This window comes from Paroedura picta, chromosome 4 (assembly GCF_049243985.1).
Source record: "Paroedura picta isolate Pp20150507F chromosome 4, Ppicta_v3.0, whole genome shotgun sequence".
Taxonomy (NCBI): domain Eukaryota; kingdom Metazoa; phylum Chordata; class Lepidosauria; order Squamata; family Gekkonidae; genus Paroedura; species Paroedura picta.
The window spans coordinates 116,765,425-116,789,972 of record NC_135372.1 but is presented as its reverse complement, the minus strand read 5'-3'; the positions used below and the strand labels follow the sequence as shown (position 1 = coordinate 116,789,972).

At 45.0% G+C, this 24,548-nt stretch overlaps 1 protein-coding gene across 1 annotated transcript in view; it reads left to right on the top strand.

Annotated features, from left to right (window-relative positions):
- PIGU (phosphatidylinositol glycan anchor biosynthesis class U) overlaps positions 1–21,200 on the top strand; it is a 38,056-nt gene extending 16,856 nt beyond the window's left edge. Inside the window, exons 8-12 of the mRNA XM_077335314.1 lie at positions 1,064–1,218; positions 2,691–2,834; positions 7,012–7,136; positions 10,601–10,743; positions 19,319–21,200. Coding sequence (XP_077191429.1) covers positions 1,064–1,218; positions 2,691–2,834; positions 7,012–7,136; positions 10,601–10,743; positions 19,319–19,432 — 681 coding nt within the window. The 3' untranslated portion in view covers positions 19,433–21,200. The remainder of the gene's footprint in view (positions 1–1,063; positions 1,219–2,690; positions 2,835–7,011; positions 7,137–10,600; positions 10,744–19,318) is intronic.
- The last annotated feature ends 3,348 nt before the right edge of the window (positions 21,201–24,548 follow it).

Here is a 24,548-nt window from a genome sequence, read left to right as displayed (position 1 = left end):
TCCCTCCCAGCTCCGTGCTGAGGCTTTGATTTTTAATCCCGACATCTGTGCAGATGTAGCCCAGTTTCTGCTTTGGGCTAATAGCAAGCATTCCAAAAGCTTGAGAACTGCTGGCAGACCTTCTGCATCTTTTAATTATCAAGGAGCTTCATAATTTATTTGGGAAATATTTTTGCAGATTTCTTTTTTAAAGTACCCCCTTGCCTTTGTCATATTCATCCTGCCAGATTTTTGTTCAAAACGGAGGTGTAAAACTCACTGTGGTACTTAATCCTGCTCTCAGGAGAGTATGCCTGAGGCACCCCCATTTTATCCTCACAACAGCCCTGTGAAGTAGGCTAAGAGTTAGGGACTGGGCCAGGGTCACCCAGTTAAGTCCATGACTGAGCTGGGATTTGATTTCGGATCTCCCTGGTACTACTGAAACATTCTACCCAGCAAACTTAGTTTTTTAGAGACTATTGTATGCACATATATTGCTAACACCTAAAGGGTTTTAATTAAAAGCGGATTTGCTGTGTGTGTGTGTATACACACACACACACACACACACACACACACACTGATCTGAAACAACTTCTGCTATTTCTGGTGTGTATATTATCCTTCCTAATTTATTCTTTAACTCTGACAAATAAATTGCAAGAGTCAAGATCTGAACTGGGTATTTCTTGTCCTCTAGTTAAAAGTTATCATTTCTGTTACTGTTAGCCCAGAATCAGTGTAATATAGTGGTTAAGAGCAGTGGCCTCTAATTTGGAGAACTGGGCTTGATTCCCCATTCCTCTGTTGGATGACCTTGGGCCAGTCACAGTTCTCTCAGAGCTCTCTCAGCCCTGCCTACCTCCAAGGGTGTCTATTGTGGGGAGAGGAAGGGAAAGCGATTACAAGTAACTTTAAAACTCCTTTGGGTAGTGAAAAGCAGGTTACCAAAACCTGCTCTGTTCTTCTTCTTTGCCTTCACTTAGCAGTATGGGAAGTAGAGGGGTTAGATCATAAAATTAAGAGTCTCCTGGTTTTTAACTGGCAGTGAATTTTTAATGTATTTTTCCCCTCCTCCTAGCGCCAGTTCATACTAGTGAAAATGAAGAACAAAGACTTCTGGTTTTACACCCTGCAGTATGCAGGGCTGTATTTGGGAAGCCTGGTGGTGATCGTTTGCCTCTCCTTCTTCCTTCTCAACTCTTGGGATTTTATTCCATCTGTTTATGGTTTCATGTGAGTAGAACTTCCTTTTGTGCACCGGGTGTGCCCACAAATGAAACCGCTGTCACTTTCCCTAATGGCTTTTAGACAGTCGTCGTAACTCCAACAAACACTGACTCAAGCCCTCGACAGGTGACTGATCTTTTGCCTGGGTGCAGTTCCTTGTTAGTTAGGAGAGATTCACTGCTGGACATTGAGTGGGTTGAGAAAAGCTATTTTCAGTGACTGCGGATAAGCAGCTTATAAATAGAATAGACTACCTGTAAAAGTTGATCTATGGTAGCTTTTCAGAAAAAAAAAAATATTAGAGTGGTTTCTATTGGGGACTGCTCTTCCAAGGCATCCTACTTTGGGTAGCTTGTTGAACTCAGTGATCCATTTGGTGTGTTTAAACTCTGAGAACGGTCCTTGACATTTGCCTGCCCCAGCAGTGGTAGTATCAAAAGAGTTTTCTGCTGATCCTGGGAATTTCAAATAATTGTTACTTGAAGCTGACACCTGGCATAGTCGGCACCTGGTCTATGAGTAATGATGGTCCCCGGAGAAGCTAATGTCTGCAAACAACCTTAGAAAGCATACCGGTTAAACAGGACAAAAGGGTGCCATGAAAGGAAACGCCGTAAGAAACAAGAGGCTGGTTCTGTTAGAACTCTGCAATCAGAATTTATTCTGTGTTATAAATAAATGTCAGAACTGTTGTCACAAAAACATTCTGGGCATATCTTAGTCACAGATTCCTTGTCCCTTTGGGGCACACCCTTATGAATGTCTGTATGTCAAGGGAAGGTGACTTTCCGATTGCAAATGACAGGGAAGGGCCAAAAATATGCAGGGTGCAGTCATCAGGTTGACAGTCCTCCTTCTGTGCCTGTCCTCCTCTAAATTAGATCCGAATTCAGCTTGGTCCCCTCCTCCTTCTTCTAATACCTGGAGTCACAGTGGCCAGAGGGTTCATGTGTTCATGATGAATCCTTTTTCTGAGGTAATTTTAAATTTTGAGTGAGAGCAACAAAAACAAACATACCTCATCTGCTGTTTTAAAAACTTTGAGTTTATGAGAAACTAGAGGAAGGCCCAGAATTTTAATCTGACATATTAGTGCAAAAGTGGTGCCAAACAAATGAAGCATCATGTCATATCTTAATAGTTTTCCAGGCAGCCATTTCCGTCTTCCAGCAGCTACAGTCTCTCTTGTCCCATAACATGACGATATATTCCTTGGATCTGCTCTTTTGACCAGTAGGTGTCACTGTACTGCTTTTAGGAAAGAATACACAATCAATGTCATAGTGGCATAGGGACAGTTATAAGAAAGCTTCTTTAATTCGCTTGTACATGGAGTGTAGGATTTATCTAATCGTGTTTGAGAGTGTGTTGATACGTGTGCATATTCCAGCCCAGTTATGAGCTTGCTGTTACAGAACACTTTGTTACATATATATGTAGCTCAATCAGTAATTTCAATATTGCTGTATCCTTTGCAGCCTTTCTGTACCTGATCTGACCCCCAATGTTGGCCTCTTCTGGTACTTCTTTGCTGAGATGTTTGAGCACTTCAGCCTCTTCTTTGTGTGCGTCTTTCAGATCAACGTCTTCTTCTACACCATTCCCTTGGCAGTGAAACTCAAGTAAGTAGGTGCTTTATTTGGCGAAGCAACCTTTTGTTTTCCGGTGATGCCTTGATGGCACATAACCAACTCCAAGAGGATTATTTTCTGGAGAGCTGGATTGTTCCCATTGTTTTAGGTGAGCTGCACCCTGATTGACTTTGCTCTGTTTCTCTTAAGTAACAAGTCTTAAGGCTCGATTTTGACAGAGGGTTGCTGACCCTGGTTTAAGAAATACCTGGAGATTTTGGGGGTTGCTCCTGTGTAGGGCAAGGTTTGGAGAGGGAAAAGCCTTCAGTAGGTTATAATACCATAGAGCCCACCTCCCTAAAAAGCAGTCGTTTTCTCCAGGTGAAGTGATCCCTGTCTCCTGGAGCTCAGTTGAAATCCCAGGAGATCGCTATGTTTTGATGCTGGTCAGTGACTGTAAACAGAGAAACAGACAAAAAAATCCCAGGAGATCTCCAGCTACCTCCTGGAGGTTGGGAATCCTAAGCATTGATTTCTTATTTTAGAGAGGGGGATTTTTAATTTTGATTTTTATTACCTTGATGTACAGACTAAAAGTGTCCCTGGCCCCAAAAAGGTGAAACTGACCCTGGTCCCAGCCTAGTGGAATGCGCTCCCGAGGGAGACCAGGGCCTTGTGGAGCCTCAGTCAGTTCTGCAGGGCCTGCAAGTCGGAGCTATTCTGCCAAACCTATGGTCAGGGCCCAAAAAAACACCCACCAATGATGCTGGCCCCCCTGCTGGAGGAGGAGGAGGAGAGAGATGGGAAATCAGCTCCTGACTCCAACACCCCCTGCCTGGAATTTTAGTGGAGAGCACTAGCTTAGTTTTAACTGATAATGTTTTAACTTTTATTATGCTTTGTTATGATATTTTATGATGGTTTATTCTGCTGTTACCTGCCCTGAACAACAGGGAAGGGTGGGCTAAAAATAGAGTATTAATGTTGTTGTTATTAGCCTGTTTTTCGTGAATTTAATTTCAATTAGATAGCCCTTCAAATGCAATTTATGGGAACAAATTAGAACTAGTAATGAACTTAGTAGTGCAAGTCAGCACAGAAGAAGAGTTGGTTTTTATACCCCACTTTTCATCCCCTGAAGTCATCTCAAAGAGGCTTACAATCGCCTTCCCCTCCTCTCCCCACCACAGATTCCCTGTGAGGTAGGTGGGGCTGAGAGAGCTCTGACAGAACTGCTTTATAAGAACAGCTCTAACAGGACTGTGACTAGCCCAAGGTCACCCAGCTGACTGCATGTGGAGAAGCGAGGGAATCAAACCCGACTCTCCAGATTAGAAGCTGCTGCTCTTAACCACCCTACCAAGCTGACTCTTAAAAGCCAGTTGATTATATTGGATACATGGAGACTCAGCTCAGTCCACAGCAAATAAAGCTAGTAAGTTGTTCTGAAAGATGAATTCAAAGGACGTGACCTCATCAGTGAGTTCTCCATGACCAACGTTTATAAGAGCTTGTTATGGAGAGGCTCTGGGCCCTGTATTATTCTGAAATTCCCCCTCAGAGGGTTGGGTGTGTTTCATTTTTTTGTTTTTTAAAAAAATCAAGGAAACCAGTAGAATGTTTTTGCAAGTAGAGTAGTGTGAAAGCAGTCCTTCAAATCTGAACATTCCAACCTTCAGGCAAACAGGCAGAATGGCCCACGGCCAATCATGCTGGCCTCAGGTCAGGCTGCTGAAGTGGCACAAGATTAGCTTCTTGGAAGCTGACAAATCCTGCCTTTTTGCCCTCTGAGTCTGAAGGCTGTTTCCTTGTGCGGCACCATTATTTTTCTGGCATCTCAGCACTTTGTACCGGAAGCCGTGGGTTAGAAAGGGTGCCTCAGCGTGTCTCCAGAAAGACAGGCGAAGCTTCAGGGTACTGAGACTGGCGGAATAGATATCTGGACCAGCAGTGGCTCTAAAAATAAACAATAGAAGATGAGCATTTTTATTTTAGCAATACTGCCTGGGATGAATGCTTTTCTGAACTTCAGGTGCTCATTGTAGCCCTTAACAGCAATGCCATATAACTGGATAACATGGACAGTGCTTTCCCGCTTCGTAGAAATGCCTTGCCGTGCCATATTGAGTTGGAGCTGAATTACCGTGTCCAGACTGAATCATACAGAACAGAACTCTTCCTCCCCTAACCCCCCCCCCCCCTCAGTAATGTTCCGGATGTACCAAAGAACCCTCACAAAACTGTGGGTACACAGAAAGTGTGCATCTTCAGTGGGATGAGTGAAATCAGTAAACAGCCCTCACCCCCTCCACTAATTCCACTAATAGACATGCCACCCTGCCAACAGGAAAACAAATTTGGATCCAGCAGTATTATTTATTTTGAAAGATATTAATTTTATTCCACATTAGGGATGGGCATGAAGCCGCATATGAATGTAAATTACTGCTGAATTTATGGGTCGTAAACTGTTTGTTCACAGAAATACGTATCTGTCTTGGGCAATTTTCAAGATGTGGGTAGACAGTCTCAGTCAATGGCGCTTTAGTTTTTCATGTCTGAGTCCACAGAAGGAGTTGGGCAGGACTCTGTGAACAATTTTGATAGCCTGAATTTCTTTCTTCCCAACGAGGGATCTCCTTTCAGCCTCATGTAATAAGTGCCAGAAGGTTTTCATCCTTCCACAAGCTTCGAACGTTTTCTCTCGCTTTCAGAGTTGCAGTCTTAGAAGATAACAGGTGTCTGTTTGGGCCCCATGCTCTCCTGGAGTGGTGCCACATCCTCTGCCTGTCCCATGTGTTTGGAAAGCTAAGAATAGTGTGAGAGGGACACATGACCCTGCCCTGTGACTGGAGCATGATAACACCTTAGCATCCTGCAGCATGAAGGTGTCGTTCTACTTCTGTCTCGGGCCATGTTTACAAGAGCCTTCTGGGCTCGATGAGATATTCCGCAGGCTTGTTTCTGCCCCCTGCCCTTTCCTCCTTTTATTACGATCAGGACACGTGCTCGTAGACACAGCTTCACGTGAAGCGGTGCTCAAGGGGAATACAGCCGCCCACTTTCAGGATATCATCTTTGCTGTGTCAGGAGAAGAAGTTAGCCTTGTGTGTAAAATGTGGGCAGCTGGCATGGTGGGTAGGGGACCGAGTGCTGAATCTGCAGCAGGGAAGTCATAGCTATGAAGCACAGTGGGCGACCTGGGGCCAAATTACTATCTCTCCACCTGGCGTACCTCAAAGAGGTGCTGTGAGGATAAATTGAGATAACTCGTGTATTCCACTACGAGCTCCTTAGCAGAAGTGTGTGCGTGTATGCATATTGGGAGAGGTACAAAGGTAGCAGATGCCCCTAAAAAACCCCTTCAGAAAACCCAAGACCATTCAGCCCACACTGTGGTGCAGTGACAACTTTACTGCTGGAGCAAAGGCTTCAGTCTGTTCCATTTAGCCATATAGGAAATATGAAAACTGCCCCTGTGGCCACTATAGCTCGACTTTTATAATTGAGGTAATGGTGGACCAGAATTGCTCATCACTGAGGTGATGTGGATCTCTTCCGGAAGTGTTCTTGAGAACTAGGCATTGCAAAGCAATTTAGTAGATTAGTACAGAGCTGGGGTGTGCTGACTTTCCTTGGTGTGGTGGTTAGGAGTGTGGACTTCTAATCTGATGAGCCGGTTTGATTCTCTGCTCCTTCTCCATGTGCAGCCAGCTGGGTGACCTTGGGCTTGCCATGGCACTGATAAAACTGTTCTGATTGAGCAGTCATATCAGGGCTTTCTCAGCCTCACCTACCTCACAGGGTTCTGTTGTGGGGAGAGGAAAGGTAAGGTAACTGTAAGCCCCATTGAGACGCCTTTGGGTAGAGAAAAGCGGCATATAAGAACCAGCTCTTCTTTTTCTTTATTCTGGATCATAGCCCTCTTGGGTCTGTAATACTTTTACTGGAGGAGGAGCAGGGGGAAGAAAGATCTCGTTTTTACGTGATTCATGTAGTTGAATAGGAAAAAACTGTCCAGAGCACATTTGCACATTGGGCACCTTGGCAAGGTAACTTGGGAAGTAATCAAACATATGATCACCACCACAGTCTTAAGTGGCATAGGCTTCAGTTTAGCTGGAGAAGTTGGGGGTCTGTTTATGTTTTCATTGTAAAACAGCCTCAGGCATTCCAGTGGCATCAATACCATCCCATTAACGTAACAATCTTTTCATTACTTTTGTAGGGAGCACCCTATTTTCTTCATGTTTGTTCAGCTTGCCATCATTTCCATCTTCAAGTCCTATCCAACAGTGGGAGACATCGCCCTGTACATGGCCTTTCTGCCACTCTGGAACCACCTGTATCGATGTAAGTTCTTCGCAAACTGTTTCTTCTCCTTCCAGCTACTCCTGGCTCAGCCACTCTCCACTCAGAAGTTCACGGTCCCTTCCGTGCCAAGCACAGCCCAGTTTTAATTGCAGAAGACCTTTCTGGACATCCAGGGCAGTGTTTGCTCATATTCCCAGGATTCACAGTATGCTAACCATGTTGAAATGTTTGGGTCCCAGCCATCTGGTGGTTTGTTATCCTTCGGGAGTTCTCAAAGCACAGAGGGAGTCCGTTCTGTTCCCAGCAGGGGGTTCCTTACAATTTCTCAGCGTGTTGAAACAAGAGATGATTTGGGCAATGACTTGCTCTTCCCATCATGGGTCAGGAGACCAAGGGTTGCTTACTGTTGATAGCATGCCTAACAGAACAGTTATGGGCTTCTGTCCAAAAGGTATTTGTGTGTGAGTGGGATTGCTGTTGCATTAAAAGAAAGTTTCAGAGGAGAGATTCTGGTTTAGCATCCCCACAGGTTCTTCTGAATTGGGATCCAGGGCCTAATGTCATAGAGCTACACCTGCACATCATAGGGGAGCTGTTTCCTAAGAACTGGGTCATAGATGCTATTTCTTGGTGGTTCAGGTGCCCCTTTGGGAGCTCACCAGCCTCTCTGCAGAAAAAACCTGCAGATCTCATCATACATCAGGCGTAATTCTTTGAATGTATGAGCCAGTTCAGGTTGTTAGCTGGTAGAAGGTAATACCTTGCTGGAACTTCTCCCTGGCATTTTCAGGGAGCAGTCCTATGCACAACTACTCAGATGTAAGTACTTTGTTATTTAGAAAGGTGCATTCCCAGGAAAGTTCATTCTTTAGGATTGCAGCCTTTAAAAGCATTCCTCCTCCAGATCACACTGGAGCATGTTTTGCTGCAGCCCCAAACTATAACATCTCTCCAGCTGATTCAACTTCACTTTAGCTGTGTGCACTTCTTCTGCCTCTTTCTAGGTGTGCAGACTGACGATAAATCATACTTCTGGATGACTTTAACCACCTGCTGTGAGGCTATTTGCAGAGGCAAGCCATCCAGAAGCATTCAGCTGGAGAAGGCTTTTTGCTTTGCATCCAGGAGTGATTTGCCTGAGGGGCAGCCTTTGTAATAAGAGCCAGCCGGCTGTGCCCAACTGCATTTTTGCTTACGTTAGCCCATTTCTAAGGGCCAAACAACACAGGATGCTTGGCCACAAATCGAGTAGGAGTTATATGAGCCAGCTTGGTGTAGTAGTTAGGAGCATGGACTTCTAATCTGGCATGCCGGGTTCGATTCTGCGCTCCCCCACATGCAGCCAGCTGGGTGACCTTGGGCTCGCCACGGCATTGATAAAGCTGTTCTGACTGAGCAGTGATATCAGGGCTCTCTCAGCCCCACCTCCCTCACAGGGTGTCTGTTGTGGGGAGAGGAAAGGGAAGGCAACTGTAAGCCGCTTTGAGCCTCCTTCAGGTAGGGAAAAGCGGCATATAAGAACCAACTCTTCTTCTTCTCCTCCCCCCCCCCCCACTCAATTATTTCGCTTTGGAAAAACAATGGTGGATCCTAGTGTTATGGTTCTGATCCAAACCAAGTTTTGCAATATTAGGGTGACCAAGTTCTCCTTAGATATGCATAGAAAGCCATGTTGGGTCACAGTTCTCTCAATCCGACTTGTAGCTGAATGTGTCATTTAGCTTGGCCCTAATAGTGTATCTAGGTTTATTTCATTCTGAAGTGCAACCTCGATTTGCAAAGCAATTGTGTCAGTTGTGTGAAATATAATAGAATCATAGAGTTGGAAGGGACTTTTAGAGTCATCTAGTCCAACCCCCTGCACAGTGTAGGAACTCACAACTACCTGCCTACCCACAGTGACCCCAGTTTCATGCCCGATTCCCCCCCCCAAAATAAATATATAAAAAAGCACCATGTTGCTGTATTTTGAATTCTGTATTTTGAATTGTAGGTTGAATTCTGGATCAGGCTTAAGGTGTTGGTGATCACCTTTAACGCCATACGTGATCTGGGCCCAGTATACCTGAGGGACCGCCTCTCCACCTACACTCCTCAGAGAGCCTTGCGCTCTACTACATCCAACCTCCTGGTGGTCCCTGGCCCCAAGGAAGCCCGCTTGACCTCAACCAGGGCCAGAGCTTTTTCCATTCTGGCCCCTACCTGGTGGAACGAGCTCCCAGCAGAGAACCTAAACAGTTCCACAGGGCCTGCAAAAGGGAGCTCCTCCGTCAGGCATTTGGTTGAGGTCGACCAAACCACCGCTTCCAGTTGGCCGTCAAGCTCCCCGCCTCTACGACCAACATTAATCAGTTGCCCATGGGGTCCAGGAAGAGTTGAGCTGAGGCTCCCACAATTTCTATTTTATGGTGTTATTGCTATGATCTTGTTATGATTGTTATAATATTATTGCTGTTACTGTTGCCTGCTACCATGTGTTAATTGTATCCTTCCCTGTTTTCTATAAACTGCCCTGAGCCCTCGGGGAGAGCGGTATATAAATATAATAATAAATAAATAAATTTTCTTTGAGGCCATATTTAGGCTATTTTGTAATAGTGGTGTTTCATAGCAAAATTTGCTAATATATGGCGTGTTCTCATTTTGGATAGCTGGCCTGTTCCCTTAAAAAGAGGGCATATGAACAGATAAGCAATAACTGTCTTAATGGCAATTCCTAAGCTATAAGACACTGGAAGCAAAAGGAGATTTTAGAACCATAATTAATCTCAGGAAGCTGATTGAGGTAGGAAGAGGTTCTGTAATACAATTGGGGGGGGGGGGCTTTAATGAGAAAAGAAGGTCTTGGATGATTACATAGCCAGAGCCAGCATGGATACCACCTCAGGGGAGTGAGATTGACAGAGGACTCGATGGAAAAGGCTAGGCATAGAAACATCAATGAATGAATGAAGTTTTGAGAAAGTCAATTTTCCAGTTCTGGAACAGAACATTTCACAACAGAATCCTTTATCTGAATGGATTTTTACCCACACATCTAAACAGAATGCTTTACCAGTACCAGATATTTACTTGATTCTGTTGTCTTTTCATGCTCAAGAAAAAGAAAATGCCTTGCATAAACTACAAAAAAAGCACTAACATTTTGTTGCAGTTTAAACTGGGAAAAAACACAGTCCCAAAATAGCTTTCCATTCAGTTCCCCTCACAACTCCCCACCCTTACTGGGGGTACGGCTTGTGCTTTTGTCTCTTGCACCTGCCTAAATCCAAGAAGCGGGGGCTGAGGAATAGGCTCAGAATAATCCTGTCAATGCTCTTGTTGCACCCAGGAATTGCCGTTAATTATTGGTTCTCGCCAGAAAGATTTCTATAGCTGCTGTCTCTAGAACCACCCTTTAAATTACTATCTGCCACCCCTTTATAGCTGGTATGGTACAAAGGCCAGGACTCATCAGCATATCACTAAACCTATTTTAATGACGCCTCTGCTTTCTGTTGCAGTCCTCCGGAACATCTTCATCCTCTCCTGTGTACTCATCGTCTGCTCCCTGCTCTTTCCTGTTTTATGGCATCTCTGGATCTATGCAGGAAGTGCCAACTCCAATTTCTACTACGCCATCACGTTGACATTCAACGTAGGTCAGGTTAGTAAAACAAGGCGAGGAATAAGGCTTGAGAAATCTTCTTGAGTTCCTGGCCATATGGGGTGTCCCATGATGCCCCACAAGCACAAACAAACAAACAAAAGCATTGAATTCAGTATCTAATACAGAAATCAATATAATTGGAATCTGAGCTTTGATTTATATTTATTCGTACTTTACAGTCCACCTTTCTTGCTGAGACTTAAAGCAGATTGCATTTTCGAAGGGTGGCTACAAAGTGTTTCTATAATGACGGGTAAGGTTTCCAAAGGATGTGGCAGAGTTCTGATATCTGGTGCTTATATCCCTGCCCTCTGTCATGGCTAGTGGGTATGGGATGCTGGCAAAAATGTGTACACGTTGCGCATTTGGGATTTCGTTTCTCCTTTTTGGGTCCAGTTTGGCACGCACAGCAAGGAGGGGTTTGGTTTGGTCAGGGGTGGGCAAATGCTGGCAGGGGCTCTTGGGAATTGTAGTCCATGGACATCTGGAGGGCCACAGTTTGCCCACCCCTGGGTTTGGTTTGTATTTTTGGAGAACTGAGCACAACAATGGGAGGAATGCGTGATGAACTTATTATTTCAACTTGGCAAGTTAGGAGAGAAGTTGCTTTCTCTGTCATGGTGGTGTTTAGTATGCTTGACTAGTAGAGCTTTTTTGTCGGCTTCACCATCTATCTAGATCAGGGGTAGTCAAACTGCAGCCCTCCAGATGTCCATGGACTTCAATTCCCAGGAGCCCCTGCCAGCAAATGCTGGCAGGGGCTCATGGGAATTGTAGTCCATGGACATCTGGAGGGCCGCGGTTTGACTACTCCTAATCTAGATTCTTCTGCTGTTATCCAGCTCAAAACCAGGATGCATCTTAACATTGGCTTCTGTGGCCAAATTATAGATCCAAAGGAAAGAGAGGTGACCGCCCAAAAGAACACCTGAAAGGCCCTGCTGGATCAGACCAAAGGTCCCCTGAACCCAGCAATTTGTAACCCTTTATTTATACTCTGCCTTTCTGCCCAGTGGAGACACAAAACAGCTTCTCACATCATTCTGCTCTCTGTCATTTTATCCTCACAATAGCTCTGTTAGGTCAGAGTTAGGCTATGGGCCAAAAAGTCACCGACTAAGCTTCCACGGCAGAGTGAGGATTCAAACCTGAGTCTCCCATATTCTAGGTTGACCCTCTAACCATTATGACACACTAGTCAGCCAGATGACCCAGAGGGCCCACAAATACCACCAGAGGCCAAACGTTCCCTCTGTCATTTATTTATTTGTTTGTTTGTTGTGTTTTTATCCCGCCACTCCCACAAAGGCTTGTGGCAGCTAATAATAAGCCTCCCAGGAACCAATATTCACTACTGTATGCTATTTAGAAAAGAATAAGAACCCAGTAGCACCTTAAAGACTGACAAAAATTGTGACATTGATGAGCTTTCATGAGTTACTCCTCTCTTCTTCAGACATCCGTTAGTCTTTAAGACTCTCAGTCTTTTCCACGGCTACAGACAGACTAACACGGCTGCCCCATCTTGATGCGTACCATTTGGTTCTAGCCAATAACCATGAATGAACCTATCCCAGTAGCCATTGTACAGTTGTGGCCAGTTGTCTGCTTGGAAGACAGAGTATGTTGAGCCAGATCGTGTTGCATCCCAAGGTCAGGATTTCCTTTGAATTAAGCGCTCTCTTTTTATGGGAAACCCATTGGGTGTGTACAGTGCTGTCAAGTCCTGCCTGACTTACGGCAACCCCAGCAAGGGGCTTTCAAGGCAAATGAGAAGCAGAGGTGGTCTGCCATTGTCTTCCTCTGCAGAGTCCTCCTTGGTGGTTCCCCTTCCAAATATTTACCCTGCTTAGCTTCTGAAAATTAACAAGATCAGGTTATACCATGCCACCTTCCTGCCTGGGAACCAATTACAGTTACAGAAATAAGGAGGTGTGGATGTGATCATGGTCCTGTCAAATGTTGCTATCCCTGCCATATCTGAACTATCTGCAGCCAGTGTAGGATTAGGATGCGCTTCATTTGTTCTTCTTTAATTTCAGCACTTCAAGGTAGTCATCCGCTTAAGTAGCAGTGGAAATTTTGGCTCCTAAACTAGGTCCCCTATGCCTAGTTAGCTCCCATCTGTCAACTCTAATAAATGCTGTTAATTCCATGAAGCAACTCCCCTTTCCAAATTCCATCCCTACTTCGATTTCTGCCCTGTTTCAAGCAACAGCAATTATTTCTCTTCCTATTGCCAACTGCCCATTTGTTTTCAAGGTATGTCCCTGCCAAATGGTTTGCATTTTCTCCTGAAAATAACCGAGGGCTTCTTTTAATGTGAAAAAGATTGCACAAGGACTTTTATCTTGACAGTGAGCAACGTGATTAACATATTTTTAAAGGGCATCGTGCTTTGAGGCTGGAGTTAACCATGTACTGAACATATTGAGATACCTTAGAAAGAATCTCATGTGTCCTGAAAGAATAAAGAATTGCTATAAGTGCTCAGCATGAAACCAGAGAAGACAGTTGTAGGACCATGGCTCAAACACAGTGGTCCACAGCTAGAAGTGATGGGTGCTCTAGGTTTCATATCCAGTGTGCACCTTGGAAAGCATGGATTATGCAGCAAAACAAGCATTTCCTATAGACATTCATAGCAAAATAAATGCACAGAGGTTTATAGATATCTTTGACAAACCAGAATCTGTTTCTTGTTAGTTTAATGTCAGTGACCTGTTTGTCATTTAAAAGAACATGGGAGATGTCAGTGTCAGCAGATGAGTGGAATTTATGGTATGATATACAGTGCAATCCTAAAGAATTACATGCTTTTAAGGCTACTGACTTCAGTAGATTTAGAAGTTGTAACTGTTTGAAACGGCACTGCTGGAATCTGGAATCTGGAACAAAAGTGGCCAGGTTCCCCAGCATTTAAAACAGCGTCCTGTAGGCTTAGAAACGATAAGAATCTGAAAATCATGGCTAATTTTGAATTTGTTTGACCTCTCTGTCCTTAACTTGCTTGCAAATGCCATTGCTGTTATCATATATTACCACCTAAGTTTGTCCTGAGGGCTTGCAGTTTAAACAAAGAACCCCCCCCCACACACACACACACACAAACTAAAATGCTTTAGAGGGCCACCTAGAGCTGTAGGCTAGGCAAAATGTTCTGTGAAATGTTCTCAAACTGTGTTGGCAAGAGCCACCATTGTCCTTGCCTCTGTTCTGCTTGTTTACCTGCAGAAGCAAGTCCCATCAAGTTCAGTGAGGCATGCTCCCAGAATACCTTGCAGTGGACTTCAGCCTGAGTCGCAGCTGTCTACTTTATCTAGTATTTTATAAGGAAGTAGAAGGTTGGCATTGGCCTTGTCCCATCCAAGTTCACAGCAGGGAAGATACATGCAAATTCACACACACACACACACACACACACACAGAATCCCACTATAACTTTGCTAGTCCACGTCCTCGCTGCCATGTACAATCTGCTGAGCATTTTGCTTCTTTACCTTTTCTCATGAATGGTTGTGCCCTCTGGGTACAAAACCTATTGTGCTATGTCACATTGTCAGCAGGAGAGTCCTGGAGAGCTTGTCTTGCAGAGTTCCTTATTGTTGTTTGCGTCAACCCTGCTCGGCCATCAGGAAGCCAGGAACCAAACAGATGGTTTGGGTGATGTCACGTTCCTCCTCATGAGAGAGGCAGCAGTTTCCTCCTGTCTCACCTTTCAAGCTTTCCCAGTCCTCTTTCAAAACTGGCCGGGCTGGTCCATCTGTCTTCACCAGAGTGTCCTTAAATAACACCCTGAATGCCTTAAGGAAAGTGCTGAGCCCTCATTGAGCAGCCGTTAGACTCCCTGTGCTTATATTTGTTCTAAGTCACATTGATTCTGAGAACAGACCTCTTTCTTCTGACAAAATAACACGAAATGAGGAAATTACTTCTGTATCTCTTTGATGAACTAGTACATTAGGATTGATTAAATGAAGCTTCCCTGTTGCCTGTTGCTGAGAATTGTGCTTGATGGCACATTCTTGAGAGTGGATGTGCCCACTGAATAGAAAATATGATATGAATGTTGTTAGTCTCACAAATGCCGGGATAGCCCTACAAAGTGGGTTGATAAAGAGTTGGGTGAATGAGTTCATCCAAGGCCATTAAGAGAGCCCAGAGCTGTTGGGCTTTGAATGGGTGAGGTTAGTGCTACAGCCCTTTGAGCGCCACATTTTCCTTTGCTCACAGCAGCACAGTTTTGAGGAATTCAAAATCTGTCTTTGATCAAGAGGTTGTTCGCGTGTGAATTGCAGCTCCAAGGTGAGCATTCATGCAACCCTTCTTTGTGCTGGGGCAATTTGTAGTTGTCATCTTGGTTGCCACATTCTGAGACCCAGCTGCCTTGAATCACAAAGTGACCCAGAGATTCCCATGATGGTGAGTCACTTTCCAGGAAACAACAGCAAGCTGTCTCACTGCATTATCCCTTCAGTCGGAATACAGTGCTTTCCAAATGGATAAGTGCCCAGCTAAGTTAAGCTACTTCCCCCCCCCCAAATTTCCTTTAATAATTAACAGGATATCAGGTTTAGCTTCAAAGCTAATATAGTCATTGGTTGTGCCCGAATCTGCAAGTGACGGTAATTCCTGGACCACATATGAGAATCCCAAAGGAATTTCTGCCTTCAAGAGTACTTGGGAGAGGGAAGGCTTTTTCTATGAAAGCATGTTAGAAATCACCCATCTAGAGAAAATACTGCCCATCATAGTTCTAGCCCTGCTGTATTTGAATACTGACTCTTAGTCTTGAAACCTGAAATATAAAGCACAAGCCCAACAAACTGCCATCCATGCAGAAGCAGAATAGATGTTAGAATTATTTTAATTCCTTGGTCCCTTTTTTATTTGTATTAATATTTATTTCTCTGTTTCCATTCATTGAAGTGATCTACAGAGTATCGATCTGCATACTTAGGGACCAAAGGCTTAGATACTCATGTAATGTCAATGATTTGAAGAAAGATTGAGTGAGAGGGGGGCTCACAGACCTGTACTTAGTGTGTGCCCTCCAAAGCAAACTCTCATTGATCAGTCCTTGCTCTGAGAGTAGAAGAGCTGGGAATAAGGTGTCCAGGTCCCCCCTGACCACTGGTAGGGGATGGAGGATGGGGTTGCCAGCTCCAGGAAGCAGGAACTCCTGGAGATTTGTGGGTGGAGCCTGGAGCAAACAGGGGCCTCAGTAGGGGTACAATGCCATAGAGTCCAAAGCAGCCATTTTCTCCAGAGGAACGAATCTGACCATGAAGTGTAATTCTGGGGGATCCCTGTGTCCCACCTGGAGGCTGGCATCCCCAGTTAGGAGTGTTCTAGCAGGAGAGTATCGCAATGGAGGAGGAATTTTCAGCCAGAATTTGGTTGGTAGACTGCCCCCAGATGAGCAGGGTCAGGATCTTACCTTACGTAAAATGGAATGTTTGTTTATCAATGAAAGTTCTTTTAAGTACTATACAAAGAGTCAAACATGGGCAAGCCACTGCAGGGATTGCTGACAATTTAAGAGACTCTGCAGAACAGGAAATAAGAATCAGTGGAAGCTTGGAAGCCATTTTAGACGCAGTGAGATGGAGTGTCCATAATGGAATCTGCTGTAGGAGAGAGGAGTCCAGCAGTGGCCGCTGCAGTCTGCAAGGCTGATGGGGGATGGCCAAGCAGTTTCCGGAATGGCCACTGGTGAGGTCTGCTTAGCCGTTAACAGAAGGTTGGGGTGGGGGTGGAATAGCTACAGCATCAAGAGATGAAGCAGAAATATAGCAGGGAAAATGTAACCGTTAGAGGGAGTGAAATACAAAACAAGGGAGGAAGACAGATGAAGGGTGGATTGAAAAACATTAGTTTCCCGAGATTAAACCCTGCATGGATCATACCGCTGCAGATCAAGAGTAATTATAGACAGTTTGAAATGTGCATATAAATGAAATGGAAGTTGTAGTTATAAAATCTACTTTGAAGGAAACGTTACTGGGAAACCTATTTTCTCTTCCAGAAGTGAATGTAATTATGCCTTTTTATCGTTGTCATGGTTGTCTGAGTTTGTAGAGATTTGGCAACAAATCTAACCTTTAGCTGATTTTATTTGCAACATCAAAACTCCCAGTTTTGTAATGATGCTTATGTTTATGGTTATTCTCTCAGCTCCTACTAGCGTATGTGTCGTCGTCTCCCTATTTCTCTTAGCTTCAGAATGTTAATGTGTATGCCCCTCGGTCTGCTTTTCGTTTTGTGCCATCATGGGGTTTCTTTTAGCCACTTTTGCACAGGAGAGGTGTGGCTTTCGGATATTAACTGTAAGAGGAAAAACCAGGTCAAGTGCAGAGCTAAAACCCCAGAGAATAAATGCAGCGTGCTGGAAACCATTAAACCATTTGCTGCTCCACTGGAGAAGGAGAGGGTGCCTATAGTCTGCATGCAAATAAACATGAACACGGGAGGCCTGGCCCTCCCAGTGCTACTTGTATTCAGCCTGCTGTTGCTGAGTATAAACAGTATATGCTAACAATGGGGGGAAAGGACTAGTGAAAAGGAGCAGGGGAAAATAGTCTCTGTACACAGGGTAGTAGAAGGCCCTGGCTGTATGCATCTGTGTTTTGTACGGAGGCCCTGCAGCTTCATCAGATGGCGTTGTATGGTTTTTCATTTGCCCCTCCTTTGGACGCAGAGGCTCCTTTGTGCGTCTGAAGTCTTTCACCTTCACTGCAAAGAGGCTTGCCTTGACTATTTGTAGATGAACAGATTGTGGATGGAGTGTTGCTTTAGAACTAGGAGCACTGCAAGTGAAGGATCCCCTAGAATAACTATACTCAATGTACCTTGTCATATACATGTGAGACAGACTGCTAGAACATCCAACCAAGAGAAGCATGTGCGTTCATTTGTTCCCTCTTGAATGTACTGATTCAAGCACACACAAAGGAGAGGATTATATTTCCTTTTCTTGCCCTTGACAAAGGTCAAACTTTCTAGCAATTAATAATGCCTTAGCGATCCCCAACCTGTGGGCTGCGGACCACATGTGGTCCTTCGACTCATTGGAGGTGGGCCCCGAAGGACGCCTCCCCCCCCCGGCCCTTTACTTCATCCCCCCCGGCCCTTTACAACATTGTCTCCCATCCCTTGTCATTGTCTCCCATCACTCCCAGATGGGACTATCTCGTTGCAGAGAAACAAGCTCAGGGTTCCCATTGATTTGTCATTGTCCTTATGTTCATTGTTGTGGCGTGTCTGTATCTTGTTTTGAAGGGATGTTTAAACATTACCATAGCGATCAGAGAGCGTTAGGGCAGTGGTTGAGAGTAGAGGAGTAAACTACCCCCCCCCACCGGGCCTCAGTAAAAGGCGTTGAGTGGTCCCCGGTGAATGGTCCCCAGCGTTGAGTGGTCCCTGCTGATAAAAAGGTTGGGGACCACTGCCATACCTGACAAAACGGGTATTTCATTGGTTCAGTTACCAGGATCCCCCATAAACCCTTTGGGCTATCCTTCTCACATTTTTTAGTCTCTGACCCCCTTCAATTGTGCCAGGGCCCCACTGGGAGCCATATGCCCCCTGTTGAGAATGGCTGTTCCACTCTTAGCTTAGGCCGTTTTTAACCTAGTTCATAGCACAAGTGGCCAGCCTACTGCAGGGGGCCCTGAAACCTGGGAAGAGCTCCTAAAGGGGACGTGGGCAAAAAAAGGTTGACAATGGCTGACCTAAATCAACTCCCAGATCAGTCCACCGTTTCCATACAGTGGTACTTTAAGTTTTTTCTCTCGGCTTCCGTCACTGATGCCCACCTTGAATTTTGCCTCACCCCCCATCTCTTGCTTCTCCTGGCAAGAGATTGTGCAGGAAGGGCATTTTGTGTTGCTCACACACTGTTTAAAAACAGGCAGACGACTGTGCCCTTGATTTTGCTTCAGGACAGTTAGGTTTTTCAGAAGTCATATGGTGATATGCCGGTGTTGTTAGTTCTGCTTTCTGGAGAAAGAAGGCAGACTCCTTGTGGTGGAGGTCAAAGGCACACCCTAGCTGGACAGAATGGTAAATGAGGGAAGTGTTTTAAAAACACAGCTATTCTTTCTGGGTGTTTGCTGTCTTTTCAGAGCTGAGCTACATGAATAACAAAATCACCTCACACACCTTTTCTTCTGGAAGGCCTACAGGAGGCAGGGCAATTAATGCCTTGGAATGCTTCTCCATGTAAACAGTCCCATGTAAGAGCTCTTGAGTGGTCTGAGCATTGTGGGGTAGATATGAAACAACACAACATCCTTTGTTTTTTTTGCTGCGCCACACTAACAATGGCCGTTCCTCTGGAATTAGGTTAATGGCTTTGTCATATTTATGGTAGGAGTCATAGTTTAAAAGAGAACCTTTGTGGGTTTGAGGGAGTGTTTGTGATTGTAACCATAGACTTTGGTCTCTGGATATGTTTTGGATAGAAGACATCAAACATTGCCAGAGTTATGACATGGGCAGCCTTGGTTTGTACATGTATTCATTTTGTTTTGAAAGGGCTGATGCAACTAACGCTTGGCTTCTTCTGCAGATTTTGCTCATCTCGGACTACTTCTATGCCTTCCTGCAGAGGGAGTACTACCTCACTCATGGACTCTACTTAACAAGAAAAGATGGGACAGAGGTCATGCTGGTTCTCAAATAATCCCGGTATCCAACACAACCTGGAGAACAGACAGAACATGCTTGGGGTGGGCGAGCAGTTCTGACTGCTGGGAAAGTACCTTTTGCAAGTGAAGAAAGGGCTGCAGTTTGTGTGGGAATAACCTAATTTATACACTGGAACAAAGAGTTTGATGCAAAGACAAGAAGTCTGCTTCTGTGGATCACGGTCTCTTTTGAAGCTTCTACTTCTAACCATATTTTTGCAGAATCCAAGTCATCAGCTATGAGTGATTCATCAAGAGTTGGAGAAAAGCATTTGGGCTGCAGCAAAGCCTGTATCTTATATACAGGGACAGACAAGGCCATAGATGAATATTTGTACAATTTTTGGGAATGCTGTTGGAATTGCTATTCCTCTTTCCAGAAAGGAATAGCCTCAAAAAGTAATTATATGGTTCGTCCTACCACTCTTCTTTCTTTTCTTGGACTGGAGGCTCGCCTGCCTGATATTACAGGGTTCCTTGGGCACTTGAAGAAAGGGCATTGGGCTTCATAGACTGGAACACTCCACTCACACTGGAAAACTGGAAGCCTCAAATGTTCTTCTGTTTGTGATAAGTGTGGTTGATTCAGGGTAGCAATTCGGAATGGAGCTGCTGTCTGGACCATCCTTGGAGACGTGGTGTCAACTACCAAACCTTAGATGCAGTCAACAGAAAAGAGTTGGGTGGAGTTTCCAGATAGATGGAGCTTACTCAGTGCTCTTTCACACCATTTAGAAAGACATTTGTGGGAGGTCTTGGAGAACAGAAATCTGAGTAACACACAAGAGGCCCATATGATGTGCGTCGACCAGAGAGGCAACAAGCAGACTGTGTAATCATTTTCGTTTTCAAGTATCATAGGAGAGTTTCTCCAGCCTTCCCAACTCCCCACCACCACCATTTTGGAAGTCTATTATGTGTTGTCTGATCTCTGGGATTTGTTGCGAGGTGCTGGAATGTACAGAAGTTTGGGCCTTTATAAGGGGAGCACCAGCTTTCCCTGGGCTCCTTGGAAAGGTTTTGTGGCAATAGACCATTGCAAATACATACCCAAAGTGAAACAAGTCTATTGGCACCCTTAAGGCCAACGAGGTTTTAGTCTGGGTAAAAACCTGTGTCCAGGAAAGTTTATACCCTAAATAAAACACGGTTCATCTTAAAGGGGCCACTGGATTCAAACTGTGTTCTGCTGTTTCAGACCAACACAGCTACCTTACCTGAATCTATCTACTCAAAAGTGTTACTCGCACAGCAGGATAAGCATTCATTTAAACATGATTGTATTAGAAAAGTGGTTCTGCAAAAATGGCTGTCCCATCCCACCTGCTTTCAGTGCAGTGCAGTCAGTCAGATCTTTCTTCAGTAACCAAGACACAGATATTTTTGTTTGTTTGGTAATTGCTGCTATTTTTAACTTCTTCTGACCCAGCACAGCTCCAATTGGCTTCTTTCTCCGACTTCTGTTTTGCCAACCCCTGTGTTTCCCTTGCAGGGAAGCCGAATGGGATCCAGCCAGGCTCCCAAAGCCCTGAAGACTTTTACAAGGCTCAGCATTGTAAAACACGTCACCCTTTTATCCGATAGCCGAAAAGGTTGGACGTAGGCCCACTGTACATATAATGCGTCCTTGCCTCATTGCCATTTTTGCAAAGCCATTCTGCAGGGCACAATCTCCTTTCTCTTCCAATGAATTTCTGATTCAGAAATTGTTTATAAGGGATTTTTTTTTAAGAAAAATAAAATATTCTCGCCTTATTGCACTAAGTGATTTCTAATCCAGTGTCCAGGCCAGAGGGGGGAGGGGAGCTTTTAAATAAGTAGTAGGGATGGGCTGGGCTCATCCTTCTCCAATAACAATATGAACACAGGGCCAACCACCTTCACCCCGGCCTGGGAGCCACCTCGGTGGCTGTAGTGCATTGCAGTACAGTGCACAGCAGGACATGACCAGCTTTCCCTCCGGGACTGAGAGCCACCCACATGGTTGCAGGTGGCTGTGTATCCCCATGCCCACCCTCCCTCTGCACAGAGACAACATGATTAAGGGGCAGGTCCAACCCACCTTCCCAGCGTCCAGGAGCCACTAGCACAGTAGGTGGCTGCATCTCCCCAGGCCCATCCTCCCTCCATGGATGGACAATGTAACTGCAGGTTCAACCCTCCTGCTCTGACCAAGCAGGCAGGGCAGCAGGTGGACATGCACAGATCGATGGCGCCTCAGAGGAGAAGCAAGGCAGTTGAGGGGAGGCTTAAAACTAGATGTGGAGACTGGGGCACTAAAATCACCCCCAGTCACTCCCTGAGACTGGAACAAGTCCCCCAAGGCAGGCTGAGAAACAGAGTTCACCTCCCAAGGAGAAGCAGTGCGGGAGGAGTTCAAATAGAGAGCAGTGGACAGTAAAGGCAAACACAGATCACCCCTAAACAAAAAACAGCCCAGTCTTTGTGTGGATAAAATGGCAGAGAACTAAGTTGAAGCTCCCACCCCAAATTCCCAAAGAGCAATCTCTTGTTTTATTGCAACCCAAAGTGTATGTGTGTGTGTGGAACAGACTGAAAAGAAAAAGGGAAACCACCAGGGAATCAGACAGGAGGAAAATCCTGTTCCACGCAAATGCTATGTGACGGAGGAATTCAATCCTGATTTTTCTCCCCTTTGCTACAAACAAACAAAAGCCGAATCACAACAAAGAGGGCAAAGGAAAGTCCCCTGACTGAGTAAGCTAGCTGAGCAACCCCCCCTCCCCATTCCTGGAAACCAAACTCTTTCACAAGTACACCCTCTCCATCCAAAACCACAACATCACCAAAGGGAACGCACACTTGATCTATATTTATAGTCTAGCATTTTCACGCCACAGTTTTTTCGGGGTGGGTTTTCTTTCCCAAGCTGTTCTCAAAAGAGATTTCTTCGGTGGCCACGTGTATGCCGAACGTCTCCTGACAATTTTAGGCCCAAATGATAGCCTTGGAGATCCACACAATTCATTTGTATTTAATTATAAATATTTTATCCTGGACTGTGAGGGCTCTTGAGTGGTCTGAGCCTCCCGAGCCTGGATCTGGCCAGAATTTGGCACTTGTTTTGACCTGTCATGTGGTTTGTGCCCATCCCCAATAAGGTGAGCTTCCGGTAGCCAAGAGCCCTGTTGCAAGATACTGTAGCAAGGACACTGCTCTCCAGGTAATTCTAAAGGGCTGCTGGAGTCAGGCGTCTTCTCAGGTTATGCCGTGGAGGATGGATGGGTGGGTATCATTGCAGCACGAGTAGTAAATTATGCATGCTCTTTATTTTCTTCTGTGTCCTATTTGAAGTTGTGGCATTTACTTTGGGACTAGAGCCTGTTAACACTACAAAGCTTTAGCTGGAAGTTATTTCTTTGTTGTGTAGCCCAACGGTTTTTGTCTCAAAAAGAAACCTGCAGGTGCTTGCATGTATTTGTTATTCAAAATATTTACATCCCATTTTGCTACGATGGCTGCATTCAGAGGTAAGCTTTGCTTTGGTCACTGAGTGCCAGAATTTAGTTCTTTTCTAAAGCCCAGTTGGCATCCCCTTTACATCAGACTTCTCAAGGTAAGCCATTAGGCAATTCTTTTGTGAATAATCTTCCAGACTGCAGGCACCCAAAGGCCATTTACCTCGCTACCACCCCAAGGCAAATCTGCCATGGTCCCATCCCACGTTGATAACATTTCTGCAATTCAGAAGCCAGCATGAACTGTTCAAAAGATGTCTTCAGGGCAAATACTTTCAAGATCACTCAAGTGATTCAGCAGAGTCTTAATACTGGGTGGGGAAGAGATGCTTTTCTAGCACCAAGTGAAAAAGAAACTTATTGGCAGTTCTGAGAACCACACAAGGAGTCTACTAGGATCCAGGTGTATGTGGGATAGTATTGCTATTGTCCTTTGGCAGCCTGACATCTCATAAATGAGATGGAACTCCTGCCAAAAAAAAAAGTGTGCTGGGTACCTAACTTTTCCCTATGGCATCAAGGAATACCAAGGGCATAATGTGATAGCCATCTTGGGAGTTTCCTGTCTCAACTCACATCTTTCCTATGAGTGTCAGCCTGTGAACTGGAGCAGATATAAGGAAACTTGTAATCTGGCCACCCCTGGTCACACATCAAATATCCCTAGATGTTAGTGGGAGAGACAGCAGAGGCGGTAGTCTAATTGCCAACATATCTAGTTCTACCCAGTTTGACAGAGTATATTAGCAAAGTTAAAGGTAAAGGTATCCCCTGTGCAAGCACCGAGTCATGTCTGACCCTTGGGGTGACGCCCTCTAGCGTTTTCTTGGCAGACTCAATACGGGGTGGTTTGCCAGTGCCTTCCCCAGTCATTACCGTTTACCCCCCAGCAAGCTGGGTACTCATTTTACCGACCTCGGAAGGATGGAAGGCTGAGTCAACCTTGAGCCGGCTGCTGGGATTGAACTCCCAGCCTTATGGGCAAAGCTGTCAGACGGCTGCCTTACCACTCTGCGCCACAAGAGGCTCATTAGGCATCTCTTATTGTGAAGAGTAGCAATTAAACACGGCAGTCTGTTAAAACACAGTAGGTGCCCTTCATTTGAAGCAAGATGTTTCCTGTTTCTGTGGGTAGCCATGTAGCATAAGCCCGGTTTTGGCACGGTCTAATAACAAAGTCTAACAAAATGGCAGCCTTGTCTGTAAGTCAGCATTTTGTTGAGTAGCAGCTGGATTACATGAAGATGATGCAAGACTTGTAGAAAGTTCATTTTCTCCCCAAAAGATCCCTCTTTCAGAAATGGAATGGTGGTGAAGCATGCTACCCTGTTGCATCTGACTTGTGGTGACCCATAGGATTGTCAAGGCAAATATCATTCCAGCGTGGTTTGCCATAGCCTGCCTCTTCCTTGGTGGTCTCCCATTCAAATACTGACCGAGGCTGATCCTTTTTAACCTTCAGGATCTTATGAGACCAGGCTAGCCTAGGCCATGCAAATGGAATAGTCACTGATTATTTTTCTCTTTGAGAATCAGAAAATGCTAGGGGGAGGGGGGTTGTGTGTGTGTGCGTGTGTGTGTAATTGCACTAATGTGTATCAACCGATAATTAGAGTGGATGTCTTCATGACAG